Here is a 27,945-nt window from a genome sequence, read left to right as displayed (position 1 = left end):
TTTTCCAAGTTCTCATCTAGCAGTTGAAATGTTTTATAATAAGCATATCTAGGTTATAAACATGGTGATAAATAGTAGGCTACAGGGTGATGGGCCTGATACTAAATATTTTTATGGCGATTGCCCATAAAAATGCATTACCAATACAAAAATGTTTTGAATATCAAGCCAATACATTACAAACCACTCCTTTAGTCACAGGACATTTATATTTTATTTGACCTTTATTTTAACAGGGAAGACATTTTGAGATCTAGGTCTCTTTTTCAAATGCGCCCTGTATAGTACAACATAGATATGCACTAATATATATATATATATATATATATATTTTTTTTTTAAATACAAAAACAGTCATGGGAAGCACAAAAAAAAAACATCACAAATCACTCATAAAAACAGTTACATTCCTTCACAAATAAGTCCCCAGTCAATACATGATGGAAATTACAAGTAATCACATTAAATGCAAAGTATTTATGATAGACAACCTCACACCCAGTGTATTTTCCAATGACGTGAGAAAGCAATTGTAGGCCTAATCTCACGATATGTGGAATTCCATAATATGACTCACAAGGATTTAATTATACTACAAGCTGTCTCTTTAGGTGTGAAGGAACACCACAGTATGATTGCATGATGCATTATGCTTCCATCTTAAACAAATATAATACCACAGAAATGCAATAGTGCTTTTTCTCTTTGATAAATATCTCGCTACGTAGAGCGTCTGCATTGTCATTGCGCCAGTAAAGTGTAAGGCGAGGAGAGCATTGCCATTTCTCTTTGCTAGCCTATCACTCACCATCATTTCCAATCAGCACACACATCACTCTTGAGACATTGGAAAACCAAAGCCAAGTGTCAGCATCAGCAACCTCCGCTGGTAGAGAAGAAGGAGGGTGGGCATCAGGATCACCACCTCACCCACCCTCGTTTCCCTTTCCACCTGCTAGAGGACCCAGTCTAGCCGTCTTGACGATAGCAGCACCTCTTTCTTTGTCTCACGTCTTCCTTGAAAAACAAGTCTTCTGACCTCAATCGGCCAACCTGTGTTAATAAAGGGTAAATAAAAATGTGTCTCACTCTGAATTAATTGGTTAGTGTCGTGGTCGTGGAGGGTGAGTATTATACCGTTGCCCCACAGTTCGCGGAGAGAGAATATGAACCTCCTTTTTCTCCCCAGTTTTAAGGTCCTGTTTCTCTGTGTCCTGAGTGGCGGGCTCTGGTTTCTCCTCTTTTTTCGTAGAGAGTGTGGTGAGCTCATGTTGTTCCCCAGCATGTGTCCTGTGTTTTCTTGTGTCTCGGTTCACCACTGTCTTCGCACTCTCTTTGTGCTTCTTAATCCGTTCTTTCCTGTTAAAGGGATGTTTTACAGAGCAAGCAATCCCAGACTTCAAATACATACTTTAATTGATTAAAATACAAAGTGTAAATTCTGTATTTAATAGTAATACCATGTCATGGTGTCTTACTTGAGAATCTCAAATTTCCTGTCTCGGAAGTAGGAACTCGTGCTCATCATGTAGATGAATATCATATCGCACACAAATTTTCCCTGAAACGAAAAACAAACACAAAGCCCAGGTTTAGGTCAAGATATACAATAGATCACAGTAATCAGTATGATATAAATAAATAAATAAAAAAACATAAGGCTTGAGGTAACTTCTTAGGCCATAGCAAAAACAAAAAAACACTAAGTGTCCTGTGAATGTAAACAGCAGACTTCAAAGAGCTGTCTTCTCTGATAAATAATATGACTAAAATAGGGCACTAAAATCTTATGCAAGGGGGCAGAGGGTTTCTGAATCCCAAATTAACCCCTATACACCCAAGGTACTCCTGTAGGTCTGACAGAATTTGATAGGCAAAAGAAAATGTAGTCATCTTGCCAGTGTTGGGGAAGCTACTCTGAAAGTATATTTTAACAACATAATAAACTACCAATTACTTCACACTGGATGAAGTTAAGATACAATAAAGCTACTTAAGAAATAAAGCCCTTAATAAAGCCCTTAAGATAAATATAGTTTACTTAACTAAGTTAATTTTTAAAAGTAGTTCACTTCATCCAAACTACTAGGTGAAAAATGTTCATATAAATCTTACATTTCATAGACCACAAATTGCAAGAACAGATCACTTTGTTAACATGTGTTATTTAGCCTATTAAACAAAAAAACATGTCTCAAGTGAGAATTAGGCAGGACTAATGCCAAAAACGAGAGGAAATGATTCCCTACTTCACCCATTTTTTTGGTGTGTAGTTCCAATAACAAAAGTAATTAACTACTGAAAACACTACTTAGATTTGAATTTAGTCAGAGAGGAAAAGGCGAAGCGATTCGTTTTACTCGGCCCAAAATCTGTCAACATTTTTTTTATGGAAGTCAGTGTCGAATTTGGTCAACAAAATAAATGTATTGCTGATTTGTTACGTGGGGCTCATTTGATTGAATATAAGTTTCGTAATGGTTAGGTTGTTACGAATGCACTAATATAAGTGAAGGCAGGCACATGGCATTTCGGCAACTTTGATAAAACGACTATATCGGAGTTGTGCCTGTTATAGAAATACATCATGGATATAACCCATTTCAGCATGGACATTGCTATTGAGGCCTTCCACCATTTTAAAGTAGACAACTGGGTGGCGATTGCTATGAGTTGGGAGCGAGCAGCCAATGAAGAAGAAAATTGACTACTTTAAAATGGAGCTTCAATGGCGCTGCCCATGCTGTCACGCTATAATTGCACAGATACAAAGATGAGTCCTCTATCTAGCTCTATGGCCTGTTGTTCACACATATCTGCCCTCTCATCGGCTAGAATGGTCCCACCTGATCTCTCATCCTCCTGCATAACTTCCATCTTTGAGGAGTATTCTATTGTTAGAGCGGTCACCGAATATCTTGTCAATATAATAGGCAATCTTTGATTTAGTTCAACGACCACCAAGGTACTGCAAAATATAGTTAAATTACTAGTTGATTTACACGTAGTTCATTACTCCCCAACACTGCATATTGCTTAGGCCTACCCTATTGTTTCAGATCTACAGGAGTGCCTAAGCAAGGGGATATGAGCTAGAGATCGATTTGGAATTAAGAAGATTACTCTTTCATTGAACAATGACAGGGGATCGGTCTCTTGTGGTGATATATCAAAATAATTTGATAACATCCAATCTGGCCATGCTACATGACATAGAATCCCAGAGGAATATATTTTGGGGGACCAGTATGTCTATTGGAAACAAATGAATACACAAATCTATTAAAATACTTACCATGCCCATAATAGCGAACCCAGTCCCAATAGCTATTACTGTGGGAATGATGTTGAATTTTCCAGCCTGAAAAACACAATAAAGAACATTTGATCTGACAGACTGTAATATGAATACTATCAACACATTCAAGTAAGTGTAGCAAGAATCACTCTCATACCCGTCCATTCACCATGATATCAAAGCGAATCCCATAGACTTTATATAAAGTCCGGAAGCTCTCTCCAGCTTCATCTTTGTAATACCGGGCATATCTGGAAAACAAACAAATCAGCTGTTTGGAACAGAAATGTCAACAACTGCCTGGTAGAGATAGATCTGAGATTAAATGCAGTAGTTGGAGAGAGCTCAAGCCTTATTAGTTGAAGCTAATACCTTTTCAGAATGAGGGCATGGATTATTATATCTGCTTGAAGTGCAATCTGCTTATTAATGCATGTCAAGATGTACCTGAAGTTGTAGCCTGACGTGACAGTGCTGTTTAAGTTGATATCCAAACGAGTAAAGCTGTACTTTGGGTTACACTGTGAGTAGTCCTTATCCAAATCACAGTTCCACTCAATCAGAATTCCAACTGACCCACCCTGAAAGAAAGAGAGAGGGTTAGAGATAGAGAGACAGAGAGAGAGAGTTAGAGATAGACAGAGAGAGAGATAAGCGTTGCTCTAAATATGGAGGATGACTCTATTGCAGCGCTATTCAAGATGTACTTTCTTGTTTCAAATATGTTTTCTTAAACACACACAAGCATGGTGTATAGGTATACAAGACAGGTATACAATTCTTATCTAAACATAAAAGAGCATACAGGAACAATAAGACCCAGAATTCTGGGTGCAAAACAAATAATACAAAACATGACATACAAAACAAGGACATGTAGAAAGAAAGAGGATAGCTGCCCCGCCCCCCTTCCTGGTTCAGGGCAGGAAGATTACAGTCCTCCAAAAATGTTTGCATAATTAAGGGGTTAGGGTCCGCTTTAGATGTATATAGAGTCTCATAAAACTGCCGGAATCTGTCATTGATGTCTTTGGGGGAAGAGAGTAATTCCCCAGATGCAGATTTAACTTTGTGAATCATTCGGTCACTCACATTTTTTCGAAGTTGTCTGGCGAGTAATTTGTGTGGTTTGTCACCAAACTCAAAATATTTTTGCTTGGCATAGAGAAAAGATTTAGCAATTTTAGCTGAGAGAATCTGATTATATTCTAATTTTAAAGAGGTCATTTTTTTATGTTTCTCCATAGATGGATGGCTAGCATTCTCCCTATCCAGTAAGTGAATTTGTCCCTCCAGTTCTTCCAGCTTTCCTCTGTTTTGCCTACTCCTGGCAGCCTGAAAGGAGATGATACAGCCTCTCAGATAAGCCTTCAGTGTTTCCCACAATAATGCTGGGGAAGTCTCTGTGTTGTCGTTGGTATCAAAGAAAAATGTAATTTGGTCTTTAAGATATTCACAGAATGTTGGTTCTGTGAGGAGCTGAGGATTCAACCTCCAGACCCTCTCGTTTGGTACAATGTCACCCAATCTCAGGGAGAAGGTGAGTGGACTGTGGTTCGAGATTGTAATATCATGATACCTCACATTACAGGTATAGGGGAGTAGTCTAGCATCCAACAAAAAGTAGTCAATTCGAGTGTAAACATTGTGAACATGAGAGTAAAAGGAGTATTCCCTACCCGTAGGGTTAGCGATCCTCCATATATCAAATAAGTTAGAATTTTTTATGTAGGTATTCAAGAATTCGCTTGCATAGGAGGTAGGGGTTCGCCGGGTAGAGGATCTATCCAAATATTGGTCTAGCACACAGTTAAGGTCCCCTACAATGACCAGGTTAGTATGGGAGATATCTGGAATCAGGGCAAGGACTCTTTTGAAAAAAGAGGGGTTATCAATGTTTGGCCCATAGATATTTAGGAGTTACTGAGGTAGAGTGGATTTCTCCTATTACGATCACATACCGACCCTCTTTATCCGCAATAGTGGTTTTATGTAGAAAGGGAATTCCTTTCCGTACCAGAATCGCTGTGTCTCTCATTTTGGCAGAGAAGTTAGAGTGATACACTTGCCACACCCACCTATACTTAAGTCTGCAATGAGAGTTATTTTTCAGATGGGTTTCTTGCAAAAATATAATATCAGACGAGTGCTTTCAAGTGGGCTAGGACCTTGCCTCTCTTAATTGGTTCGTTTAAACCCTTGACATTCCAGGAAGTGAATGTAAGCCCCGCCCTCCTCTCGTTTGTAGTTCCTATGGTGGCCTGCATAACATGTAACTTGATAAAAAGGTAAGAAAGTGCACCAAACCACCACAATCAGCATATGTAGCACCTACACCCGAGCAATATCCAACCCACACCTCCCCCTGCAAGCACCTTTACTTCCCACCCTGTACCCCTAATTTCCCCAACACTTACCCCCCCAAAAAAAAAAAAATCCCAACTATACGTTCACCTCTCACTATCCTAGAACTTCTACTAACATATGAACTGAGGAGGCTCCCACGAATAAAGTGTTCAGTTAGCATCTAATAAATCTAAACAGAATAAGTTGCAACTTAAACATATTGCGCATTTAAGCGTCATCCTGGGTCAATCCCAGAGATAAGCAAGATATAGCCTCAAGATTATATTGCTAAGCACTGCCGGTCAAAAAATAAACCATCCGCAACCGACATAGTCAGCCGTACCTTTACATACTGTGGGTCAGGAGATCGGAACAAGGATTTGCTCAATTCAACGTTCCCCCCAATAATTAAAAAAAAAAAAAAAAAAAAATATATATATATATATATATATATAAAATATATATACATACATACACAAAAAAATCATATATATATTAAAAAAATATGTATATACATCCATATGCATATATACACATACAAACATTCATACCCCAGAATAACAATCTACACTGATTTAAAATATACACATACATAATACTAAAATGCTAAGAGAAAATAGCAATAAAGTACAAATAGTAATTATATGTACGCACACCTACACAGCCATAAGCACTACAGACTACGGCTAGACAAAGGCAGAACGGCACAAAACATCAACTTGCTAACCAGGTGTCTGCGTCTGCCCCTTCCCGACCATCACCCCCATTCCCCTGCAAGCAATAAATAAATGGTTTGGTAGTAAGAATAATGTAAGGATTGTAAAATAAATAAAGAAACAAAACAAAAATGGGGGAATGTAAGTATATCCATCCGAAGGTGTCAGTGATCAAACCTGGAAGTAAAAATATGCATCGCTCTGAGCACAGCCGGAATGAAAGTGAATTTTACGTTAAATGAGAGCTCTGACCGCCATCCATTGGTCGGCTCAGCGTCTTACATGTTCGGTAGCCCTTGTTGAGCCTGTTTAATACGGTTTCACCCATTATGGTATAGTATGGATTCGAGTCCATGAGCAGACCCTAACACACAATGACAAGGCACTCTAACCTGTACGGGGGATTGGTGTATATCCCCGGATAAACTTCTCTGCGTCCAAAACCGAGGAGAGCCAAATCTTCTCACCGGAAGGCGGGGTAATTCTTAGTCTTGCAGGGAAGAGTAAGGCTGGGCGAAGATGGAGTTTGGTCATGACATCTCTGTAGTCAGTGCGATGCTTTGGGCGCATAATCCTCATAGACACGGAATGGTTGCCCTTTATGTGACAGGTTGCCCCTCATTCGAGCTTCACGCAGGATAAGATCCTTGGTCTTGAAACTGTGACAACAGATGATTACTGTGCGAGGACATTGGCCCGGTCCAGGCACTGGGACAAGGGAGCGATGTGCACGGTCCAGCTGGGGATCCGAATCCAAAACATCCGATCCCATTGCATCCTTCAATAGCTTGGCGAAGAAGTCGGTGGGGCGAGAACCCGCCAATACCACCTATGCCAGACCAACAACGCAAAGGTTATTACGTCTGGATCGGCCCTCCAGGTCCACCACTTTCACAGAAAGCCTCTGCACACTATCCTGCAATGACGTGCATAGCTTCTCTAACTCGTCGATCCTACCAGCGTTGAATTCAGAAGCTTTCTCAAGGTCCACAATACTCTGGCCATGCGAAGCGATCGTTCGAATGATGCTCTCGATTTTGGTGTCCAGTTCAGCAATAGTGGCCTTAAGATCCTCAGCTATAGCAACACGTAGCTCCCCCAAAGCCCGGGTAAGTTCTGTAAGTGTCACGTTGTTGCATGTGCCTCCCGCCATGTCTGTCTCGTTGTTTAGTGGGGAGTAGCATGGTCATGCATGTTAACATCAGAAGCCTCCTCCCTAAGTTTGTTTTACTCACTGCTTTAGCACACTCCGCCAACTCTGATGTCCTTGCCGTGTCTGGATCCTGGCTTAGGAAGGCCACCAAATATTTAGAGATTTCCATACCCAACTACAACATTTTCCGTCAAGATGGAACTGCCAAAGGGGGAGGAGTTGCAATCTACTGCAGAGAGTTCGCAAAGTTGCAAAGTTCTGTCATTCTCTCTAGGTCTATGCCCAAACAGTTCGAACTTCTAATTTTAAAAATGAATCTCTCCAGAATTAAGTCCCTCACTGTTGCCGCCTGTTATAGACCCCCCTCAGCTCCCAGCTGCGCCCTGGACACCATATATGAATTGATTGCCCCTCATCTATCTTCAGAGTTCGTTCTGTTAGGTGACCTAAACTAGGATATGCTTAACACCCCGGCAGTCCTACAATCTAAACTAGATGCCTTCAATCTCACACAAATTATCAAGGAACCCACCAAGTACAACCCTAAATCCGTAAACATGGGCACCCTCATAGATATCATCCTGACCAACTTTCCCTCCAAATACACCTCTGCTGTTTTCAACCAGAATCTCAGCAATCACTGACTCATTGCCTGCATCCGCTATGGGTCCGTGGTCAAACAACCACCCCGCATCACTGTCAAACGCTCCCTAAAACACTTCTGCGAGCAGGCCTTTCTAATCGACCTGGCCCAGGTATCCTGGAAGGATATTGACCTCATCCAGTCAGTCGAGGATGCGTCATTCTTTAAGAGTAATTTCCTCACAATCTTAAATAAGCATGCCCCTTTAAAAAATGTAGAACTAAGAACACATATAGCCCTTGGTTCACTCCAGACCTGACTGCCCTTGACCAGCACAAAAAACATCCTGTGGCGGACTGCAATAGCATCGAATAGTCCCCGCGATATGCAACTGTTCAAAGAAGTCAGGAAAACAAAGGCTAGCTTTTTCAAACTGAAATGTGCATCCTGTAGCTCTAACTCCCAAAAGTTCTGGGACACTGTAAAGTGCATGGAGAACAAGAGCACCTCCTCCCAGCTGCCCACTGCACTGAGGCTAGGTAACACGATCATCACCGATAAATCCATGATAATCGAAGATTTCAATAAGCTTTTCTATATGGCTGGTCATGCTTTCCTTCTGGCTACCCCAACCCCGGCCAACAGCTACTTGCCCGAGCCTCCCCAGCTTTTCCTTCACCCAAATCCAGATTGCAGATGTTCTGAAAGAGCTGCAACACCTGGACCCGTACAAATCAGCAGGGCTAGACTATCTGGACCCTCTCTTTCTAAAATGATCCGCTGCCATTGTTGCAACCCCTATTACCAGTCTGTTCAACCTCTCTTTCGTATCATCCGAGATCCCTAAAGATTGGAAAGCTGCCGTGGTCATTCCCCTCTTCAAAGGGGGTGACACTCTAGACTCAAATTGTTATAGACCTATATCCATCCTGCCCTGCCTTTCTAAAGTCTTCGAAAGCCATGTTAATAAACAGATCACTGACCATTTCGAATCCCACAGTACCTTCTCCGCTGTGCAATCTGGTTTCCGAGCTGGTCACGGGTGCACCTCAGGCACGTTCAAGGTACTAAACGATATCATAACCGCCATCGATAAAAGACAGTACTGTGCAGACGTCTTCATCAACCTGGCCAAGGCTTTCGACTCTGTCAATCACCGTATTCTTATCGGCAGACTCAATAACCTTGGTTTGTCAAATGACTACCTCGCCTGGTTCACCAACTACTTTGCAGACAGAGTTCAGTGTGTCAAATCGGAGGGTCTGTTGTCAGGACCTCTGGCAGTCTCTGGGGGTGCCACAGGGTTCAATTCTCGGGCCGACTCTCTTCTCTGTATATATCCATGATGTCGCTCTTGCGGCGGGTAATTCCCTGATCCACCTCTACGCAGACGACACCATTCTGTAAACTTCTGGCCCTTCTTTGGACACTGTCTTAACTAACCTCCAAACGAGCTTCAATGCTATACAACACTTACCCTAGTAAAACTGACTCTCCTACCGATCCTCGACTTTGGCGATATCATCTATAAAATAGCTTCCAATACTCTACTTAGCAAACTGGATGTAGTCTATCACAGTGCCATCCGTTTTGTTACCAAAGCCCCTTATAACTTCTTATGGCTAGGGGTTCCGCTAGCGGAAATATATAACTTTCATACATTCACAAGTGCAATACACCAAATGAAAGACAAACGTCTTGTTAATCTACCAATCGTGTCCGATTATTAAAATAAACGTCAACAGCATCATCCTGGATACCCTAGACCAACTCCAATTCGCATACCACCCCAACAAATCCATAGATGACACAATCTCAATCGCACTCCACACTTCCCTTTCCCGCCTGGACAGAAGGAACACCTATGTGAGAATGCTGTTCATTGACTACAGCTCAGCATTCAACACCATAGTGCCCACGAAGCTCATCACTAAGCTAAGGACCCTAGGACTAAACACCTCTGCAACTGAATCCTCGACTTCCTGATGGGCCGCCCGCAGGTGGTAAGGGTAGGCAACAACACGTATGCCATGCTGATCCTCAACACTGGGGCTCCTCAGGGGTTTGTACTTAGTCCACTCTTGTACTCCCTGTTCACCCACGACTGTGTGGCCTAACACGACTCAAACACTATCATTAAGTTTTCTGACGACACAACAGCGGTAGGCCTGATCACCGACAACGATGAGACAGCCTATAGGGAGATGGTCAGAGAACTGTCAGTGTGGTGCCAGGACAACAACCTCTCCCTCAATGGGAGCAAGACAAAGGAGCTGATCGTGGACCACAGGAAAAGGCGGGCCGAACAGGCCCCCATTATAACATCAAAGGGGCTATAGTGGAGCGGGTCGAGAGTTTCAAGTTCCTTGGTGTCCACATCGCCAACGAACTATCATGGTCCAAACACACTAAGACAGTTGTGAAGAGGGCACAACAAAACCTTTTCCCCTTCAGGAGACTGAAAAGATTTGGCATGGGTCCCCAGATCCTCAAAAAGTTCTACAGCTGCACCATTGAGAGCATCCTGACCGGTTGCATCACCGCCTGGTATGGCAACTGCTCGGCATCTGACCGTAAGGCGCTACAGAGGGTTGTCCGTACGGCCCAGTACATCACTAGGGCCAAGCTTCCTGCCATCCAGGACCTATGTAATAGGCGGTGTCAGAGGAAAGCCCATAAAATTGTCAGAGACTCCAGTCACCCAAGTCATAGACTGTTTTCTCTGCTACCGTACAGCAAGCGGTACCGGAGTGCCAAGTCTGGGACCAAAAGGCTCCTTAACAGCTTCTACCCCCAAGCCATAAGACTGTTGACAATTAATCAAATGGCCACCGGACTATTTACATTGACACCCCCCAATTTGTTTTGTACACTGCTGCTACTCGCTGTTTATTATCTATGCATAGTCACTTCACCCCTACATACATGTAGAAATTACCTCAACTAAACTGTACCCCCGCACACGGACTCGGTACTGGTACCCCTGTATATAGCCTCGTTATTGTTATGTTATTGTGTTATTATTTTTGTGTTTTATTTTTTACTTCAGTTTATTTGGTAAATATTTTCTTTAACTCTTCTTGACGCACTTCGGACGCACTGTTAAACTAGAAACCCAACCCTGATTACTGACTTTTTAATGCATTGTATTGAGTGTCTTTTCTGGGTAGCAACGTACTGTATGCTGATAAACCTTTGTTTTTATACAACATTGCTGCCCCTCTACGCCAGCTCTGCCAGGGAAAAAGGTCACCTAACCTCAATGTGACTACTTGGTTAGTGTACATTTCAAAACAAAAAGATTGTAAATCTGTACCACTACAGCCATGTCCTGAAAGTCGTGTCCAGTCCTGCTGACCAGGTCTCCCAGACGAAAGATGGGGCAATAGGGTTGGAGGACGTTGTCATAGGAACATCTCTTTAGATAGGAGTCATTACCGGTGTCCAGAACATTTGACCTGAGGGGAAAGAAGACAGAACAGGACAAGTAGCTTTTAGCTATGTGCTTAGTAGTTCAGTATCATACTTTTCCTTGTCTAAATCCCAAAAAGGTCATAGGCCTAAAACATAATAAACTGAGCAGTGAAGTTATCTTTTCAGCTTCAAATAACAAGATTTCTCTTTGACCCTTACTTAGATAAGGAATAGCACAGAGCTACATATCATATCAAGTAACTTTATAGATCAATTACTTCATAGTTTAGACATTTTACATTCAATACACACAACGTAATCAAAAGATCTACAACTGAAATGATCAATTGGCAGAGGTCTGACGTCTCTGTAATTTCCAGGTTAGGCTTGGAAAGACAAAACCAATGTTCTAGCTGATTAAACCTTCTACAACAGCCTTATTGGCATGAGAGCCCAGTGAGCCAATCAGATCTGTTCTAACACCTGTTCAGGGCTGGGCCTGCTCTGCTGTCAAGGACGTCTCAGATGACCTCAACACACACACACACACACACACACACACACACACACACACACACACACACACACACACACACACACACACACACACACACACACACACACACACACACACACACACACACACACACACACACACACACACACACACACACACACACACACACACACACACACACACACACACACACACACACACACACACACACACACACACACACTTTGGGGGTATATAAATAGAAGGGACTGTGCACCCTCATAGCTATTCAAAGCAGTGCTAGGACATGTATCCCCCACTGCCCAACTCACACATACTTACTGATCTATGTCACCGACACTGACTGTGTCTGTAGAGACAGACAGTCTCTAGGGACTACTTTGAGGTCTGTATGAACAAGCACCACTTAGCACCACTCATAACCACTTACTTGGAGAATTCAAACTTCGGAAACCTGACAAAGTTCTTGATGTAAATTGTGAAGTTTTCAGCCTTGCTTAATAAAGCCTCCCTGGAAATAAAGTGGAAAAGTGTTAATCCAGAGTGACTGCTACCTAATGGTAGATAATCAGGACAAGGTACTTCATGCTGAAGTACATAGGATCTTAAGCTTTTGTTGCTGAGAATTTTCCTCCAAAGCAAGAAATGCAAACTTGTAGGGTATTTGAGTTTTAAAAAGGCTTCTAAAGTTTGTCATTTCTACTTTGACATTTCAGACTTGATTTGCCCTAACAAAATAATGTATCAACCACTACAAAAATGTCCATTAGTTATAATCCACATAATAATTCACATGTCCTGTTGCTGCAGGATTATATTCCTGCTGTAGCAAATTGGCTCAAATTAAGATCCTCAATCTTTATTGGAGGGTCAATGCAAAAGTGAGTATTTCATTAATTTCACAGCAAGAGGATGAATTCTCACGAGGGTTTCCGGACCGTCTCGACGGGACACCAGCCATGTATCTCACAGGTCCCTGTAGAGTTTAAACACAATCCAGTCTTTACCCCTGCAGGGAAAAGCAAAGATCCCTGTCACCATCCTGGAAAGACATAATATTCTGGGTGGAAATTAGGGGGAATGGTAACACGTAGGAGATCCCAGAGTTGAATAATTTTAACATGCAAAATAGATTTTTTAAAATGTAAATATCAAGGAATTTGTTAAGAGAGACATGTGTCCAATTCCAACCCTGGTGATTCTTATACACTTCCTAAAAATGAGTGGTAATGTGCATTTAAGAGAAATGTGACCATAACCAGTGTTAATCTGTAAATAAATGTTATCTTGGAAATTGAAATGAGATAGACTGCCCCAGTTGACCATATTAGTCCTTACCATTGCCAGCTATTACCACTTCACCCTCGGCACAATCCTCATTGTTTACACATTGGCCATCTGGCACCTTAGGGCTCTGGAGAAAAAAGGACACGTTGCTGGAGTTGAAAATGCAACCCTGTATTCAAAGCTGTGTATTGAAGAGCCTAGAGACGACGGCAACATACAATAGCATGGTGAACACAATAGGGAGTATCATTTGAATGCTAAAGCTATTTACACAATGTTATTGGACCAGTGAACAGTGCCACATCGCCCCCTTCATACTATGAACATTTTTATCATTTTAAATATAATTAATATATTTTCATAACTTTTCTGAAAATCATCATAATGGCACCGAAAGCCTACTATAATATCAAATAAGCAAGGTCAAGCCATCTCTCTCTGATGAAAAAACTGTTGGGCCTACTAAGGCATCATAATTACCTGCTATAAGCAGTTTGGATTCTGACATCCGCCCCAAATTACCAGTCGATTTTCTGTTTACTTTGCCATATATGGTGAGAATACTTGCATCATCAATGCAGAGTTTAATTTCCTTGTTTAATTGGATCATTAAAGTATTCCTATCTCAGCTGCACAGTCATCCAATCTCTATCTCAGAATTGGGGGATCTTTCAAAATAAAGTCAATTAACAAGATTTTTGTCTCGATTACGGTAATACAATATTGCTTTCACTCACCTCAGCACAGAACCCAAGCCTCTGATTTGGGGTCTCGAGGTAGTTTGTAACAATGAAGAAGACTTGTTCACCCTGAAAAACAACAAGCTAAAATGTTGGACACTATACTTTCCTCGGTCAGGTTAGTTAGGGGACTGTGTATTAATTGTACAAAATCAAAGCCCTAAATACATATTAATTTATCAAAGCTTTTAATGCCGCAAGCTTAAATGTAAATAGCACAGCTTCTCACTCCATATTAATATAGCCTTACAAAATGAAGGAGATCTGACTGGGCTCACCATGTGGACAAGAGCAGACCTTTCTATTTCATCTGTTTATCACTGAGTCGCTAAAGGTTAAGAGTATTATAGCAATTAGACTTGGAGGACAACCCTCTCTCTTTTATTTAACAGGACAGATGAAATGGTTTGTCCCTTGAGGAGAAAAAAGACTCAGTATTTTATAGTTAAAAATGTACAGTATATAGCGAAAGGTGTGATTGTCCTATTGCTCTATAGCCTGCAAAGTATAATGTCCAATGACCCCAATCATTGCCTTTTCCATGACCTTACAAAATGCACATTATTTAAAGACATCAGACGTGTTCTTGATAATAATTGAAGAGCACTCTAAATACATGTCAACTTATCATATTCTAAAACTGTATGTTCAAAATAGCTGACAAACATGCTTATGCCAGTGTTTGTAAAAGTGTACTATTCTCATGGCATGGTCAGATATACTGTCTCTATTGATGTGATATAAATCTGCATGTGGTGTCATGTTATTTTAAAAAACTATTTCGGTGTGATTGAAAACTGATGAAAGTGAGTTAAGACCCCATAAAAATGTGACTCATTGTACTTGAAATATACAATCAATGACTTGCTGTATCACTGATGAGCTTCAGCTTGAACTCAAATAGACTTGAATGAATCATCTAGCAGTAAAGCTGTGTACTGCGCCAGCTTTACCTGTGTACATAAAATCTCCCCAAAAGTTCCCGGATCTCACCGTTGGAGGTATGACATAATCCTCAGCCCCCCATAGGTAAAGTCCAGATTCTGTGCTGTTGGTCATGACCACTCCTTTCAGCTTGGTGATGACAGAGCTCTGGACGGTCTCTTCCCTCGATTGGTACCCCTTCTTATACACTAAGACCCACCTGAGAATTTAAATGCACCAGTTATTGATTGATTAATTGATTGATTGATTGATTGATTGATTGATTGATTGATTGATTGATTGATTGATTGATTGGTTGATTTCTTACATTTAGTCTAAGCCTCAACTTAAAAAAAAAAAAAAATGTAATCGTTCTAACTCGGTCACATTTGAAAATGTTGAGCCGTTGTCAGTCGCATATAGAAATTACATTGATGGTAATTTGAACAAACTTTGAACAAATTACAGTTTGGGCCTAATGCCCTGGATATATTAAAGCTTTCATTCATGTGCTGAGTCATAAGACATAGAAATGTCAAGTGCACTCTATAACACTGTCTATATTGTATGATTAAAAAAATATATATAAATATATTATTTTATACTAATACAATTGTTCAGAGAAAGGGAATTTGTTTAACAAATAATATAAAAGAAGTCTCAAAAAGATAGTATCCCCTGTTTTAAATACTCCAGCAGGGTCCTTGCGAGGATAACGACACGGAGCCTTTTTCTAAAATGTTTTATGAGATTAGAAAACACATTGGGAGGGGACTTAGACCATTCCTCCATTCAGAATATTTCCAGATCCTTGAAATCCTTCATCTGCACTTAAGCCTTATGGACTGTCCTCTTCAATTCAAACACAATGGGGTTCAAGTCCAGCCCCAGTTAGTCCATAACATTCTGAAACCATATGTTTCTTAGAGCATGGCCAGATCGTGGTTGTCCCAGGGTTATTTTGCATACAAGCTTTCCACAATTGCTAAAGAGCATAAGATTTTCTGTAGGTTTCCTCATGGTTCGATTTAAAGTCATGTTCTCAGAACATTCAGAGAATGTTAAGAAACAACGTTCTTCTGTGGGAATTTCAGTACTACAGAATAACGTTTCCTACAGGTTTCCTCATGGTTCTATTTAAAGTCAAGTTCTCAGAATGTTCCGAGAACGTTAAGAAACAACGTTCTTCTGTGGGAATTTCAGTACTTCAGCATACCGTTTTCTGTAGGTTTCCTAATGGTTCTATTTAAAATAATTTTCTCAGAATATTCAGAGAACGTTAAGAAACAATGTGGGGATTTCAGCACTGAGGCATACCTGCTGTGAACACACTCATTCAATCAATGTTACATCCACGTCATTTCAATGAAATTACATTGTACCAATGTGAAATAGACGATGAATTGACATCTGTGCCCAGTAGGTGATGTTTTCCGCAGGTTTCCTCATGGTTCTATTTAAAGTCACGTTCCCAGAACATTAAGAAACAATGTTCTTCTGTGGGAATTTCAGTACTTCCGCATAACCTTTTCTGCAGGTTTCCTCATGGTTCTATTTAAAGTCAAGTTCTCAGAACATTATGAAAATGTTCCATAAAAACCACAATAAAACATGAGTAACGTTCAAAGAACATCCTAAGAATGTTATTTAAAAACATAAACATTCTGTTCTAGCCTAGTGGCTAGAGCATTGGGCCAGTAACCGGAAGGATGCTGGATTGAATCCCTGAGCTGACAAGGTAAAAATCTGTCATTCTGCCCCTGGGCAAGGCAGTTAACCCAGTGTTCCCCAGGCGCCGAAGATGTGGATGTTGATTAAGGCAGCCCCCCGCACCTCTCTGATTCAGAGGGGTTGGGTTAAATGTGGAAAACACATTTCAGTTGAATACATTCAGTTGGACAACTGACTAGGTATCCCCCTTTCTCAGCGTTATAAGAATCTTTTAAAGATAAATACACAACACAGAGACAGAGTACGAGAGGTCAAGAGGATGAGAAGTCAATAGAATTAACGATCAATGGAAATAGTGTTTTTTCTGCAATAGGGAATTATTTTTTAATGGGTCAGAGTCATAGGAGGAATTTGTCTACACAGTGAGCCTGAAATAGGATACTTATTTGGCCATTGGCCCAGTCGCACTGCACGGCCATTGGCCCAGTCGCACTGACTTCTAATTGGTCAACCACAGGCTAGGTCTGGGTTATAAAACTAGATCCTGTCCCTTTGTTCTGTGGAGATAATCACAGGAAAGAACCACAGGAGAGAATGGCTAGAAAGAAGCTTTTTCAGGACACTTTTCTCTCTGTAATTGATTATGGTGACTTGTTGTAAAGGCATGCAGCCTCCTCCGTCTTCCAGAGACTGGACTCTGTTTATCATGCATCCTTGTGCTTTATTACAAATGCCAAGTCCCTCACCCACCATTGCACATTGTACCAAATGGTAGGTTGGACCATTTTATATTTATATGCGCAGAAAGATACATTTATATGTGTTCATCTACAAAGCCATTTTGGGTAAACTCCCTCTTTACCTGTGTAGTCTGGTCTCCTTCACCACCAGCAGTTACCATACCCGGTCTGCTAGGTGGTTGCTACTTAAAGTCCCCAGGACATTCAAAATATTAGACAAGACTGCCTTCTTGTGCACCAAACGCATGGAATAATCTACAATCCATGCTTCATCTAGATATGTTAGTGCCACTGAATGAATTTAAAATATTGATGGGAGACTGTTACAGAGGAGTGTAAATGTTTTATTTAGGCTGGATCATGTTGTTGTATTGTATTGTTGTATGTTTTAATTCTGTAATATATTGATTGTTGCTGCCTTCTTGGCCAGGTCTCCCTTGAAAAAGAGACTCTGGGTCTCAATGGGCTTTTCCTGGTTAAATAAAGGTTAAATAAAACATTTTAAAAGGATCACTGGAGAGCATCACTGAGGACAGGGGAGAACGACCATCTACTTCCAAACATGATTTGTCCTATTTGAATAAACCTATTTTCCTCCCCTATTTTGCTTTGGGGTCTGTGTTATTAAAGGGGTGGCAGAGTAGCCTAGTGGTTAGAGCGTTGGACTAGTAACCGGAAGGTTGCAAGTTCAAACCCCCGAGCTGACAAGGTACAAAATCTGTTGTTCTGACCCTGAACAGGCAGTTAACCCACTGTCCCTAGGCCGTCATTGAAAATAAGAATTTGTTCTTAACTCACTTGCCTAGTTAAATAAAGGTGAAAAAAAAAGAATAACATCAACTACTAAAAGTGTCAACACAACTCTCTCTATCTCAGGGGTTCCCAAACTTTTTCACTCAGCCCCCCCATTCAGAATTGTGAATCATCCGACTTAAAGTTTATTTCCTGCAATTCTACACATTTTGTTATGGGGGCAGAGACAATTTTGCAGTTTCAAAGCTAATTTTCTTACATTTTTAATTCTATACATTTTACCATGTCTAAAGTGTATTCATGGGATATTTGAGTGACTCAAACACTACAACAAAATCTATGGGCTAAAAAACCCACTTAAAAAATGTTAGCTGACATGGACTAGATGATCTGGTATGCAATGACTGAAATTACATGAGGAAAACTGATGATGCACTACCCAATTTCTAAATTGCACCATGTGCAATCTACTATTACAACTTTCAAGAGTCTGTTGAAAGCCGGACTGAGTTCCTTAAAAATACATGTAATAGTGTACATTAATTGGCCACACTTGATCTTAATGAGTGATTGTTTCCTTTTGAAGTTTCCATTTGAATAGACTGAAATGAACAGCTTTGTATGAGTTAAAAAAAGATAGCGTGCTTGCTCCATCCTGGTGGTGCAGTGGACTAATGCCATGGAGCAAATTAATTTATGTGTCCTATCTGTTCAAAACAGTTAACCTAAGCATCCCAGGAAAACTTTCAGGGAATCATAGTAAAACATTCTCAGAACCTCCCTGCTACCTAAAGATGTACATTCCCAGAAGAGGTGTATTTTTCACTTCCGTTTAAAAAACGTTGAGTTTTACCGGTTTTACCAGAACCAATGGGAAACCAAAAATGGACCTTCTGACAACTTCCAAAGACCCAAATGTGCTAGCTGGGGAGACTGAGATGGCCATTGCAAAATATTGATTTTGTGGTCAATTAAACATTTTTTGGGGGGGGATTTCTGGTGTGTGCAAAAACCCACCACTGATAAGCGTGGCCAAAGAGCTCCATATTCGTGTCACATGACCATAGCACCGGTTCCAATCAAAGTGCCAATGCAGTGGCAACCTGTCATTCAGGGAGTTTTGAGCCCCACCTGTTTAGCAAAAGAAAACAAATCTGTTTGCAAACAATGTAATAAAAAACTAATTTGAGTCAATAAAGCTGCATACAAACATGGTCTCTTTTTGTAAGGCAGCTCTAAAATGCAGGTGTTTCAGCCTAGCTCAATGCTTTCTGTAGTGGTGGGGCAGCCAGCAGAAAATACAGAGCATAGGGGTTGATAATGTTCTCTAGTTGCGCCGTGATTGGCTCAGTGTTCTGTCACTCATGGGGACACTTCATCACGGCAAAATCTACGGGTAGAGCTCGAAAATTCAAGCCCCTTGGGTGCTGCCATAGATTTACATTAGAAGTGCCCATCCAAGAACGCTCAAGGTCAACGGCCACAGATAAAATGATGTCAAATCACGTTATATCTACCATAGCTTTGATTGGACATGTCAACATCATACTTTCACAATCTTAGCTAGCAAGCTAGACAAGCAGTCATCGTCATGAATCAAGTCGATAATCTACTGGCAAATCCTTTTCAAACCTTGTCATATAAAGAGAAATTATAGATTAAACATTGGCCATTGGACATAAACATTACACAACAGGTTTGAAATCGCTAATTCAACAATGAGTGGTTAGGAAGGAATCGGTGGCAAACTGAAAGTGTTGCAAAGCAATCACTAGCCTGCTATTCAGTGGAGAGGGTGTGTGGTCCAAGTCTGGGGTCTCTTTTCCAAGCTTAAAAGGATAAACATTCACATTCAACAACATGGGCCAGAAAATGTTGAATACATTGGCTATGCTGTCAATCCAGCATGACTTCTGCCGTGCTCAAAACAACTGGAATCTCGGAAATTGGAAATCTCAGACTTCAGTGAGATCAAGACAACTGGGAACTCGAAAAAAAAAAGAGCTCCGAAAGGGAAAATACGTTTTGAACAGTAATCCAACTCGGAGTTCCAAGTCGGGAACTCTAGCCTCTTTCTGGAAATCACTGACGTCATGATTCAACCTTGTTTTTTTTCTCGAGTTCCCAGTTGTCTTGAAAGCACCATAAATCCAAATAATGCCAGACTTTGATGACAAAATTTGCCCACAGAAAGACCGCCGCGCCACCTTCCTGTTCAAGTGAGCACAGCACAACAAGGTGATTTCAAAAACATCATGTACGCTGCTGCATAAATTATGTAATATGCCAGGGAGATATGTATACTGTAGCTAAGAAAGTAATACTAAGTGTATGTTGTATAGTAAGTTTCCCATGTGCCTCACCCTAATAACTTGGTCCCTTTCCCCCACATAACTTAGCCTACTGTTCTGACTTGGTGGTGCACATGTAGCCTATAGCCTGTTTTAGAGGAATTACATCATTGAATATTGTAAGAGCTTTCATTGTCTGCTTATATGCCCCCTTTATTTATCCTATGGTTCCTACTTGGTGTACAGGATGAGTACTGTCAGAACAGCCCAAAGTTATGAATTCTGTCGCTGTACATTTGAAAAGTGCTGAACAAATAGTTATATTAGCTTGCTCATTAATGTCTTAATCAAAATTACAAATTGCCTCTTACCTGCTCATGATTCCATTATGCCATAGTTTGTACATCTAAATTGTCAGTAGAAACCACATTGGTTAAAGTAAGTCACCAATATCAGCTATGTTTTTTAAAAAGGCAGTAAAAATAAAAATAAATGTTTTTATTTCACCTTTATTTAACCAGGTAGACTAGTTGAGAATAAGTTCTCATTTACAACTGCGACCTGGCCAAGATAAAGCAAAGCAGTGCGACACAAACAGCAACACAGATTTACTCATGGAATAAACAAACATACAGTTAATAATACAATAGAAAAATAAATAAACATTATATTAATAATAATAAATTAATTAAAAATGTAAAAGTCTATATACAGTGTGTGCAAATGAGGTAGGATAAAGGAGGTAAAGCAATAAATAGGCCATAGTGTCGAAATAATGACAATAAAGCAATTAAACACTGGGGTGATAGATGTGCAGAAGATGAATGTGCAAGTAGAGATGCTGGGGTGCAAAGGAGCAAAATAAATAAATAACAGTATGGGGATGAGGTAGTTGGAAGGGCAATTTACAGATGGACTATGTACAGGTGCAGTGATCTGTGAGCTGCTCTGACAGCTGATGCTTAAAGTTAGTGAGGGAGATATGAGTCTCCAGCTTCAGTGATTTTTGCAGTTCGTTCCAGTCATTGGCAGCACAGAACTGGAAGGAAAGGTGGCCAAAGCAGGAATTGGCTTTGGGGGTGACCAGTGAAATATATCTGCTGGAGCACGTGCTACGGGTGGGTGCTGCTATGGTGACCAGTGAGCTGAGATAAGGCGGGGCTTTACCGAGCAAAGTCTTATAGATGACCTGGAGCCAATGGGTTTGGCGACGAATCTGAAGCGAGGGCCAGCCAACAAGAGCATACAGGTCACAGTGGTGGGTAGTATATGGGGCTTTGGTGACAAAACGGATGGCACTGTGATAGACTGCATCCAATTGCTGAGTAGAGTGTTGGAGGCTATTTTGTAAATGACATCGCCGAAGTCAAGGATCGGTAGGATAGTCTGTTTTACGAGGGTATGTTTGGCAGCATGAGTGAAGGATGCTTTGTTGCGAAATAGGAAGCCGATTCTAGATTTAATTTTGGATTGGAGATGCTTAATGTGAGTCTGAAAGGAGAGTTTACAGTCTAACCAGACACCTAGGTATTTGTAATTGTCCACATATTCTAAGTCAGAACCATCCAGAGTAGTGATGCTGGACAGGGCAGGTCTGGGCAGGTCTGGGCAGGTGCGGGCAGCGATCGGTTGAAGAGCATGCATTTAGTTTTACTTGCATTTAAGAGCAGTGTTAAGGGTGTTCCAGTTTAGGTCACCTAACAGCACGAGCTCTGAAGATAGATGGGGGGCAATCAATTCACATATGGTGGGGCAGAAGGTGGTCTATAGCAAGCGGCAACGTTGAGAGACTTGTTTCTGGAAAGATGGATTTGTAAAATTGTTTGGGCACAGACCTGGATAGTAAGACAGAACTCTGCAGGCTATCTCTGCAGTAGATTGCAACTCCGCCCCCTTTGGCAGTTCTATCTTGTTGGAAAATGTTGTAGTTAGGGATGGAAATGTCAGGGTTTTTGGTGGTCTTCCTAAGCCAGGATTCAGACATGGCTAGGACATCTGGGTAGGCAGAGTGTGCTAAAGCAGTGAATAAAACAAACTTAGGCAGGAGGCTTCTGATGTTAACATGCATGAAACCAAGGCTTTTACGGTTACAGAAGTCAACAAATGAGAGCGCCTGGGGAATGGGAGTGGAGCTAGGCACTGCAGGGCCTGGATTAACTTCTACATCACCAGAGGAACAGAGGAGGAGTAGGATAAGGGTACGGCTAAAGGCGATAAGAACTGGTTGTCTAGTATGTTCGGAACAGAGAGTAAAAGGAGCAGGTTTCTGGGCACGGTAGAATAGTTTCAAGGCGTAATGTACAGACAAAGGTATGGTAGGATGTGAATACAGTGGAGGTAAACCTAGGCATTGAGTGATGATGAGAGAGATATTGTCTCTAGAAACATCATTTAAACCAGGTGAGGTCACCACATGTGTGGGGGGTGGAACTAAATGGTTAGCTAAGGCATACTGAGCAGGGCTAGAGGCTCCACAGTGAAATAAGACAATAATCACAAACCATGCGTAGCCGAGTGATCATTATGGTCCAGTGAGTAGCTAAGCAGGCTGGAGACACGGCGATTCAGACAGCTAGCAGGCCAGGGATAGCAAGCTAGCAGAAGGGCCTTAGAGGGACGTCGCGACAAAAGAAGTCTGTTGTAGCCCCCTCATGCAGTTACATCGGCAGACCAGCCGAGATGGATCAGCAGGGCTCCGTGTCGTAAAAGGGTCCAGGCCAATTGGCAAAATAGGTATAGTGGCCCAAGAAATTGTCCGATGGGCCTCTTGAGCTAACAGTCCGATATGCTCTAGACAGCTAGCGGTCCACGGCTATCAGGCTAGCAGATGGGATATTCAGGGGATGTCGCGATTGGGGTGCCTGTTGAAAAAAACCCTCGAGCAGATTACGTCGGTAGCATAGGCGAGCTCCAGGCTATTTGGTGCTTGCTTCGGGACAGAGACGTTAGCCATGAGTTTACACTCAGATAGCACCTAGCTAGCTGCGATGATCCAGGTGAAAAGGTAAAGAGCTTGCGGTAGGATTCCGGAGATATGGAGAAAAATAAGTCTGATATACTCTGGTTTGAATCGCGCTGTGTAGACTGGCAAGAGTTTCTGGGCTAAAGGTTAGCTGATGTCCGCTAGCAGTGGTTAGCAGACTAGTAGCTAGTTAGCTGGCCAGTTTCTGTTGGGGTTTCCGGTTCTGAAGTAAAGAAAATAGCAGATCCATACCACATTGGGTGAGGCGGATTGCAGAAGAGTATGTTGAAGTTGAGGTTAAGAAAAATATAAAAAATATAAGCAAAGAAAAAATATATAAAAAGATATATACACGGGACATGACAAGACGAAGACAAAAGACGTCTGACTGCTACACCATCTTGGATGCTTTTAGAGGCTGAAACTAGGCTGAATTAACTGTTTCACTGCCAGATAAGGCTCCGCTGACAGCCAGGTGTGGCGGTGGTAAGGATTTACTCCATGGTGCTGAAAAGAAAGCTCTGCTGTTGGGACAGCTTTATGTAGGGCCTAACTGTTTGTGGGCACCGTTTGTCACCGTTATAGTACAATTCCTGTATTGTTTAGTGTTGTGTTGTGTAGTGGCTTTGCTGACATGCTAAAATCGGCACTGTGCCAATGTCATTTTGCAAACTCCAGGTGGTGCTATGGTCAGATGATATGAAACAAAAATGCTTTTTGGCCAAGCAATCCAATGGTAGGGTTGGCCTTTGAAAGAACAATGGATATGCAGAAAATACCTCATCCTTACTATGAACTATTTCCATTCACCCAAATTGCAATTATTTTGATATTTGTATAAAATTGTATCGATGAACATACAGTGCATCCGGAATGTATTCAGACCCTTTCACTTTCCCACATTTTGTTATGTTACAGCCTTATTATAAAATGGATGAAATAAAAAGTTAAATAAAGGATACATTTATTACAAATAAAAAACTAATTGGACATGATTTGGAAAGGCACACACCAGTCTATATAAGGTCCCACCGTTGACAGTGCATATCAGAGCAAAAACCAAGCCATGAGGTCGAAGGAATTGCCCGTAGAGCTCCGAGACAGGATTGTGTTGAGGCACAGATTTTGGGAAAGGTACCAAAACATTTCTGCAGCACTGAAGGTCCCCAAGAACTCAGTGGCCTCCATCATTCTTAAATGGAAGAAGTTTGGAACCACCAAGACTCTTCCTAGAGCTGGCCGCCCGGCCAAACTGAGCAATGGGGGGAGAAGGGCCTTGGTCAGGGAGGTGACCAAGAACCCGTTGGTCAATCTGTCAGAGCTCCAGACTTCCTCTGTGGAGATGGGAGAACCTTCCAGAAGAACAACCATCTCTGCACCAATCAGGCCTTTATGGTAGTGTGGCCAGACGGAAGCCACTCCTCAGTAACATGACAGCCCTCTTGGAGTTTGCCAAAAGTCACGTAAAAGACTCTCCGACCATGAGAAACAAGATTCTCTGGTCTAATGAAACCAAGATTGAACTATTTGGACTGAATGCCATGGTGGTGGCAGCATCATGCTGTGGGGATGTTTTTCAGCAGCAGGGACTGAGAGACTAGTCAGGATCAAGGGAAAGATGAACAGAGCAAAGTACAGAGAGATCCTTGATGAAAACCTGCTCCAGAGCGCTCAGGACCTCAGACTGGGGCAATGGTTCACCTTCCAACAGGACAACGACCCTAAGCACACAGCCAAGATAACACAGGAGTGGCTTCAAGACAAGTCTCTGAATGTCCTTGAGTGGCCCAGCCGGAGCCCAGACTTGAACTCAATCAAACATCTCCAGAGAGACCTGAAAATAACTGTATAGCAACACTCCCCATCCAACTCGACAGAGCTTGAGAGCGTCTGCAGAGAAGAATGGGAGAAACTACCCAAATACAGGTGTGACACGAGCTTGTAGCATTCAATCTTCAATAGCTCTTACACACTTTGTGTGTATTTGTATATATTCTGAATGGGGAGGATGGACAAAAATCGACACCTTTTATTTTTTTGTTGATTTATTTGATTTATTTTTGCTTTCAATTTTCAATAGCTCTTACCATGACTATGAAAATGATATATTCTGAATTGGGGGATAATCGACAAAAACCCACAGGTTTTTCTATTTAAAGTTGTTTTCCTTTTTTTTTTTTTTTTTTTTTTTTTTTTCTATAGCTCTTACAGAACGCGTGCCAAGACTATGAAAATTACAGCTTCAAAATCGTCAGTCAGTGGCGCAGCGGTCAACGCCACTGCATCTCAGTGCTAGAGTCGTCACTACAGACACCCTGGTTCGAATCCATGCTGTATCACAACCGGCCGTGATTGGGAGTCCCATAGGGCGGCGCACATTTGGCCCAGGTCTGTCCGGTGTAGGCTATCATTGTAAAAAGTTAAATAAAAACATTTTTACTCCTTAGCCCTATGTTTCATGATGACAGTTTGAATGACCTCAAAGACACCCAAAATGTACAATTAAATCTACTGTAGTTGCGACTTTCTATCTAAATAATGATTGACACTTTTAATACATGATTTAGTACATTATTTTTACGTCGCGAGCATGCAATACAATAAAATAAAACATGCACCTCACCCGATCACGTATAGCAGCACACAGATCTGAAAAACTCTAAATGAGATTCCCAATTTTCTGTTTTCAGCGATGACATATTTTTCTGTTTTAAAATTAAGGAAACCGAGGAAAAAGATTCTCCAAGTCAATTCGCCCATATTCCTGTCACCAGACTTCGACAGCCGGGTGACTGTGCGTGTGAGAATGACAGCACTGAAGTCAGTGGCAATTGCATGGGCTATCATTAGTCAATTTATAAGAGTCTACTGCCATTCCAATGACCTAGCCCTAGGATAACCTACCATGAAAGCTGTTTAAGTTTCTGCTTTTTCTGCAAAAATAATTTATAATTATAATTCCTAGGTCTGATCTCAGATCAGCTAACATCAACAGGTTATTCTAGGAATTAATATATTTCATGACTGCCTATCTCAAACATGACCCTCACCCACTACTATCTCTAGACTTCATCACTAAAAGAGTGCTGTTTTAATGCACTTTATTTCTGTCAATAAGCATTTAGAATATCTCTAGGTATAGACTAAAACAACATTAATTCGTACAAGCTATCAAATATTAACAAGAGCAGCACTCTGCTGGTCTGGGCTGGTAAAATACCATTTTAAATGGAGTAGCTAATAAGAGCGAAAGTAAAAATAGATCCTGGGTAGGTTACCCGACACTGGTTAGAGTGGAGTGGGGTTGTGAGAGTTATTTCCTCACACCTTGGATTGAAATGTGGGCCAGGATAGGGCTGGCCCAGTCTGGGTAATAACCTAAATTATGTACATTCTAACAAGCAATATGGTGTTAGGTCTAATTAATACAAAAACATTGTGCTCATTAGGCCTAGCCCATGTGTGTGTGTGTGTGTGTGTAATATGATATTGCAGACTGCTGGACTGGGTCACCTGAATTGCAGTACCATCTCAATCAGTCTCATTTTATTTATAGGCTATAATCCTTTTCACAACAATATTTCTCACAGAAAATACTATTGTAAATCTCCCAGACAGTCCCAGACTAATTTCAGAATAATCTACTTCCACAGACTGGGATTGAAAGATACTGTAGACCGTTGGAGATGTTAGGGGTCACAGGCTGCTCTTCTCATGCTCTGTGGGCAAAAGTTTTGAGGTCAGGTTCAGTTCATGAGTGTACTACAGACATTTAAGGAGTTCAATTCTCATTCTGTAGCATGTATGGACTATGTGGGCTCCTCCTCAGGTTGCCAACACTGTATTGATTACTTTAGCTGGAAAGGTCACTGCATATGTTGAAAAGCTTTTATACAGGCTGCTTGTGTCAGCTAATTTCTGTGTGGTAGTAATCCTGTTTTATGAGGGGAATGGAAGATTAGGCAATCCTATTTCAGATTCAAATGTAAGATAATACAGTCCTACACTACAAGGCCAAAAGGATGTGGACACCTCTTCAAATTAGTGGATTCGGCTATTTCAGCCACACCCATGGCTGACAGGTGTAAAAAAAAAACATTGAGCACACAGCCATGCAATCTCCATAGACAAACATTGGCAGTAGTATGGCCCGTACTGAAGAGCTCAGTAACTTTAAATGTGGCACCGTCACAAGTCAGTTCATCAAATTTCTTCCCAGTCAACTTTAAGTACTGTTATTGTGAAGTGGAAACGTCTAGGAGCAACAACAGCTCAGCTGTGAAGTGGTAGGCCACACAAGCTCACAGAACAGGACCACCGAGTGCGGAAGCACGTAACGCATAAAATCGTATGTCCTCGGTTGCAACACTCACCACTGAGTTCCAAACTGCCTCTGGAAGCAACATCAGCACAATAACTGTTTGTAGGGAGCTTCATGAAGTGGGTTTCCATTTCCGAGCAGCCGCACACAAGCCTAAGATCACCATGCACAATACCAAGCGTCGGCTGGAGTGGTATATAGCTTGCGGAATAATGGTCTGGGTATCAGG

General features: G+C 41.4%; 1 protein-coding gene across 1 annotated transcript; it reads right to left on the bottom strand.

Annotated features, from left to right (window-relative positions):
- Window positions 1–195: 195 nt before the first annotated feature.
- On the bottom strand, window positions 196–26,609 carry LOC112257864 (P2X purinoceptor 5). The gene is made up of 13 exons (XM_024431766.2): window positions 26,019–26,609; window positions 15,048–15,198; window positions 14,052–14,123; window positions 13,366–13,441; window positions 12,952–13,036; window positions 12,458–12,538; window positions 11,413–11,554; window positions 3,746–3,879; window positions 3,456–3,549; window positions 3,296–3,361; window positions 1,479–1,561; window positions 1,138–1,359; window positions 196–1,053 (listed from the first exon to the last, which is right to left on the bottom strand). Exons 1-13 carry the CDS (start codon window positions 26,240–26,242, stop codon window positions 1,041–1,043), a joined length of 1,443 nt encoding a protein of 480 aa, XP_024287534.1. The 5' UTR covers window positions 26,243–26,609; the 3' UTR covers window positions 196–1,040.
- Window positions 26,610–27,945: the final 1,336 nt, after the last annotated feature.

Source organism: Oncorhynchus tshawytscha, linkage group LG09, assembly GCF_018296145.1.
Source record: "Oncorhynchus tshawytscha isolate Ot180627B linkage group LG09, Otsh_v2.0, whole genome shotgun sequence".
NCBI classification, from domain to species: Eukaryota; Metazoa; Chordata; class Actinopteri; order Salmoniformes; family Salmonidae; genus Oncorhynchus; species Oncorhynchus tshawytscha.
This window is presented reverse-complemented; position numbering and strand designations above follow the sequence as displayed.

Coding starts and splice junctions, on each gene's coding strand:
- LOC112257864 (XM_024431766.2), bottom strand. CDS start 26,242: ATGATAGCCCATGCAATTGCCACTGACTTCAGTGCTGTCATTCTCACA. Junction 11,555..12,457: donor CCGAAGTTTGAATTCTCCAA/GTAAGTGGTTAT, acceptor CTTTCCCCTCAG/GTCAAATGTTCTGGACACCG. Junction 3,880..11,412: donor TTCAGGACATGGCTGTAGTG/GTACAGATTTAC, acceptor TCTTTCTTTCAG/GGTGGGTCAGTTGGAATTCT.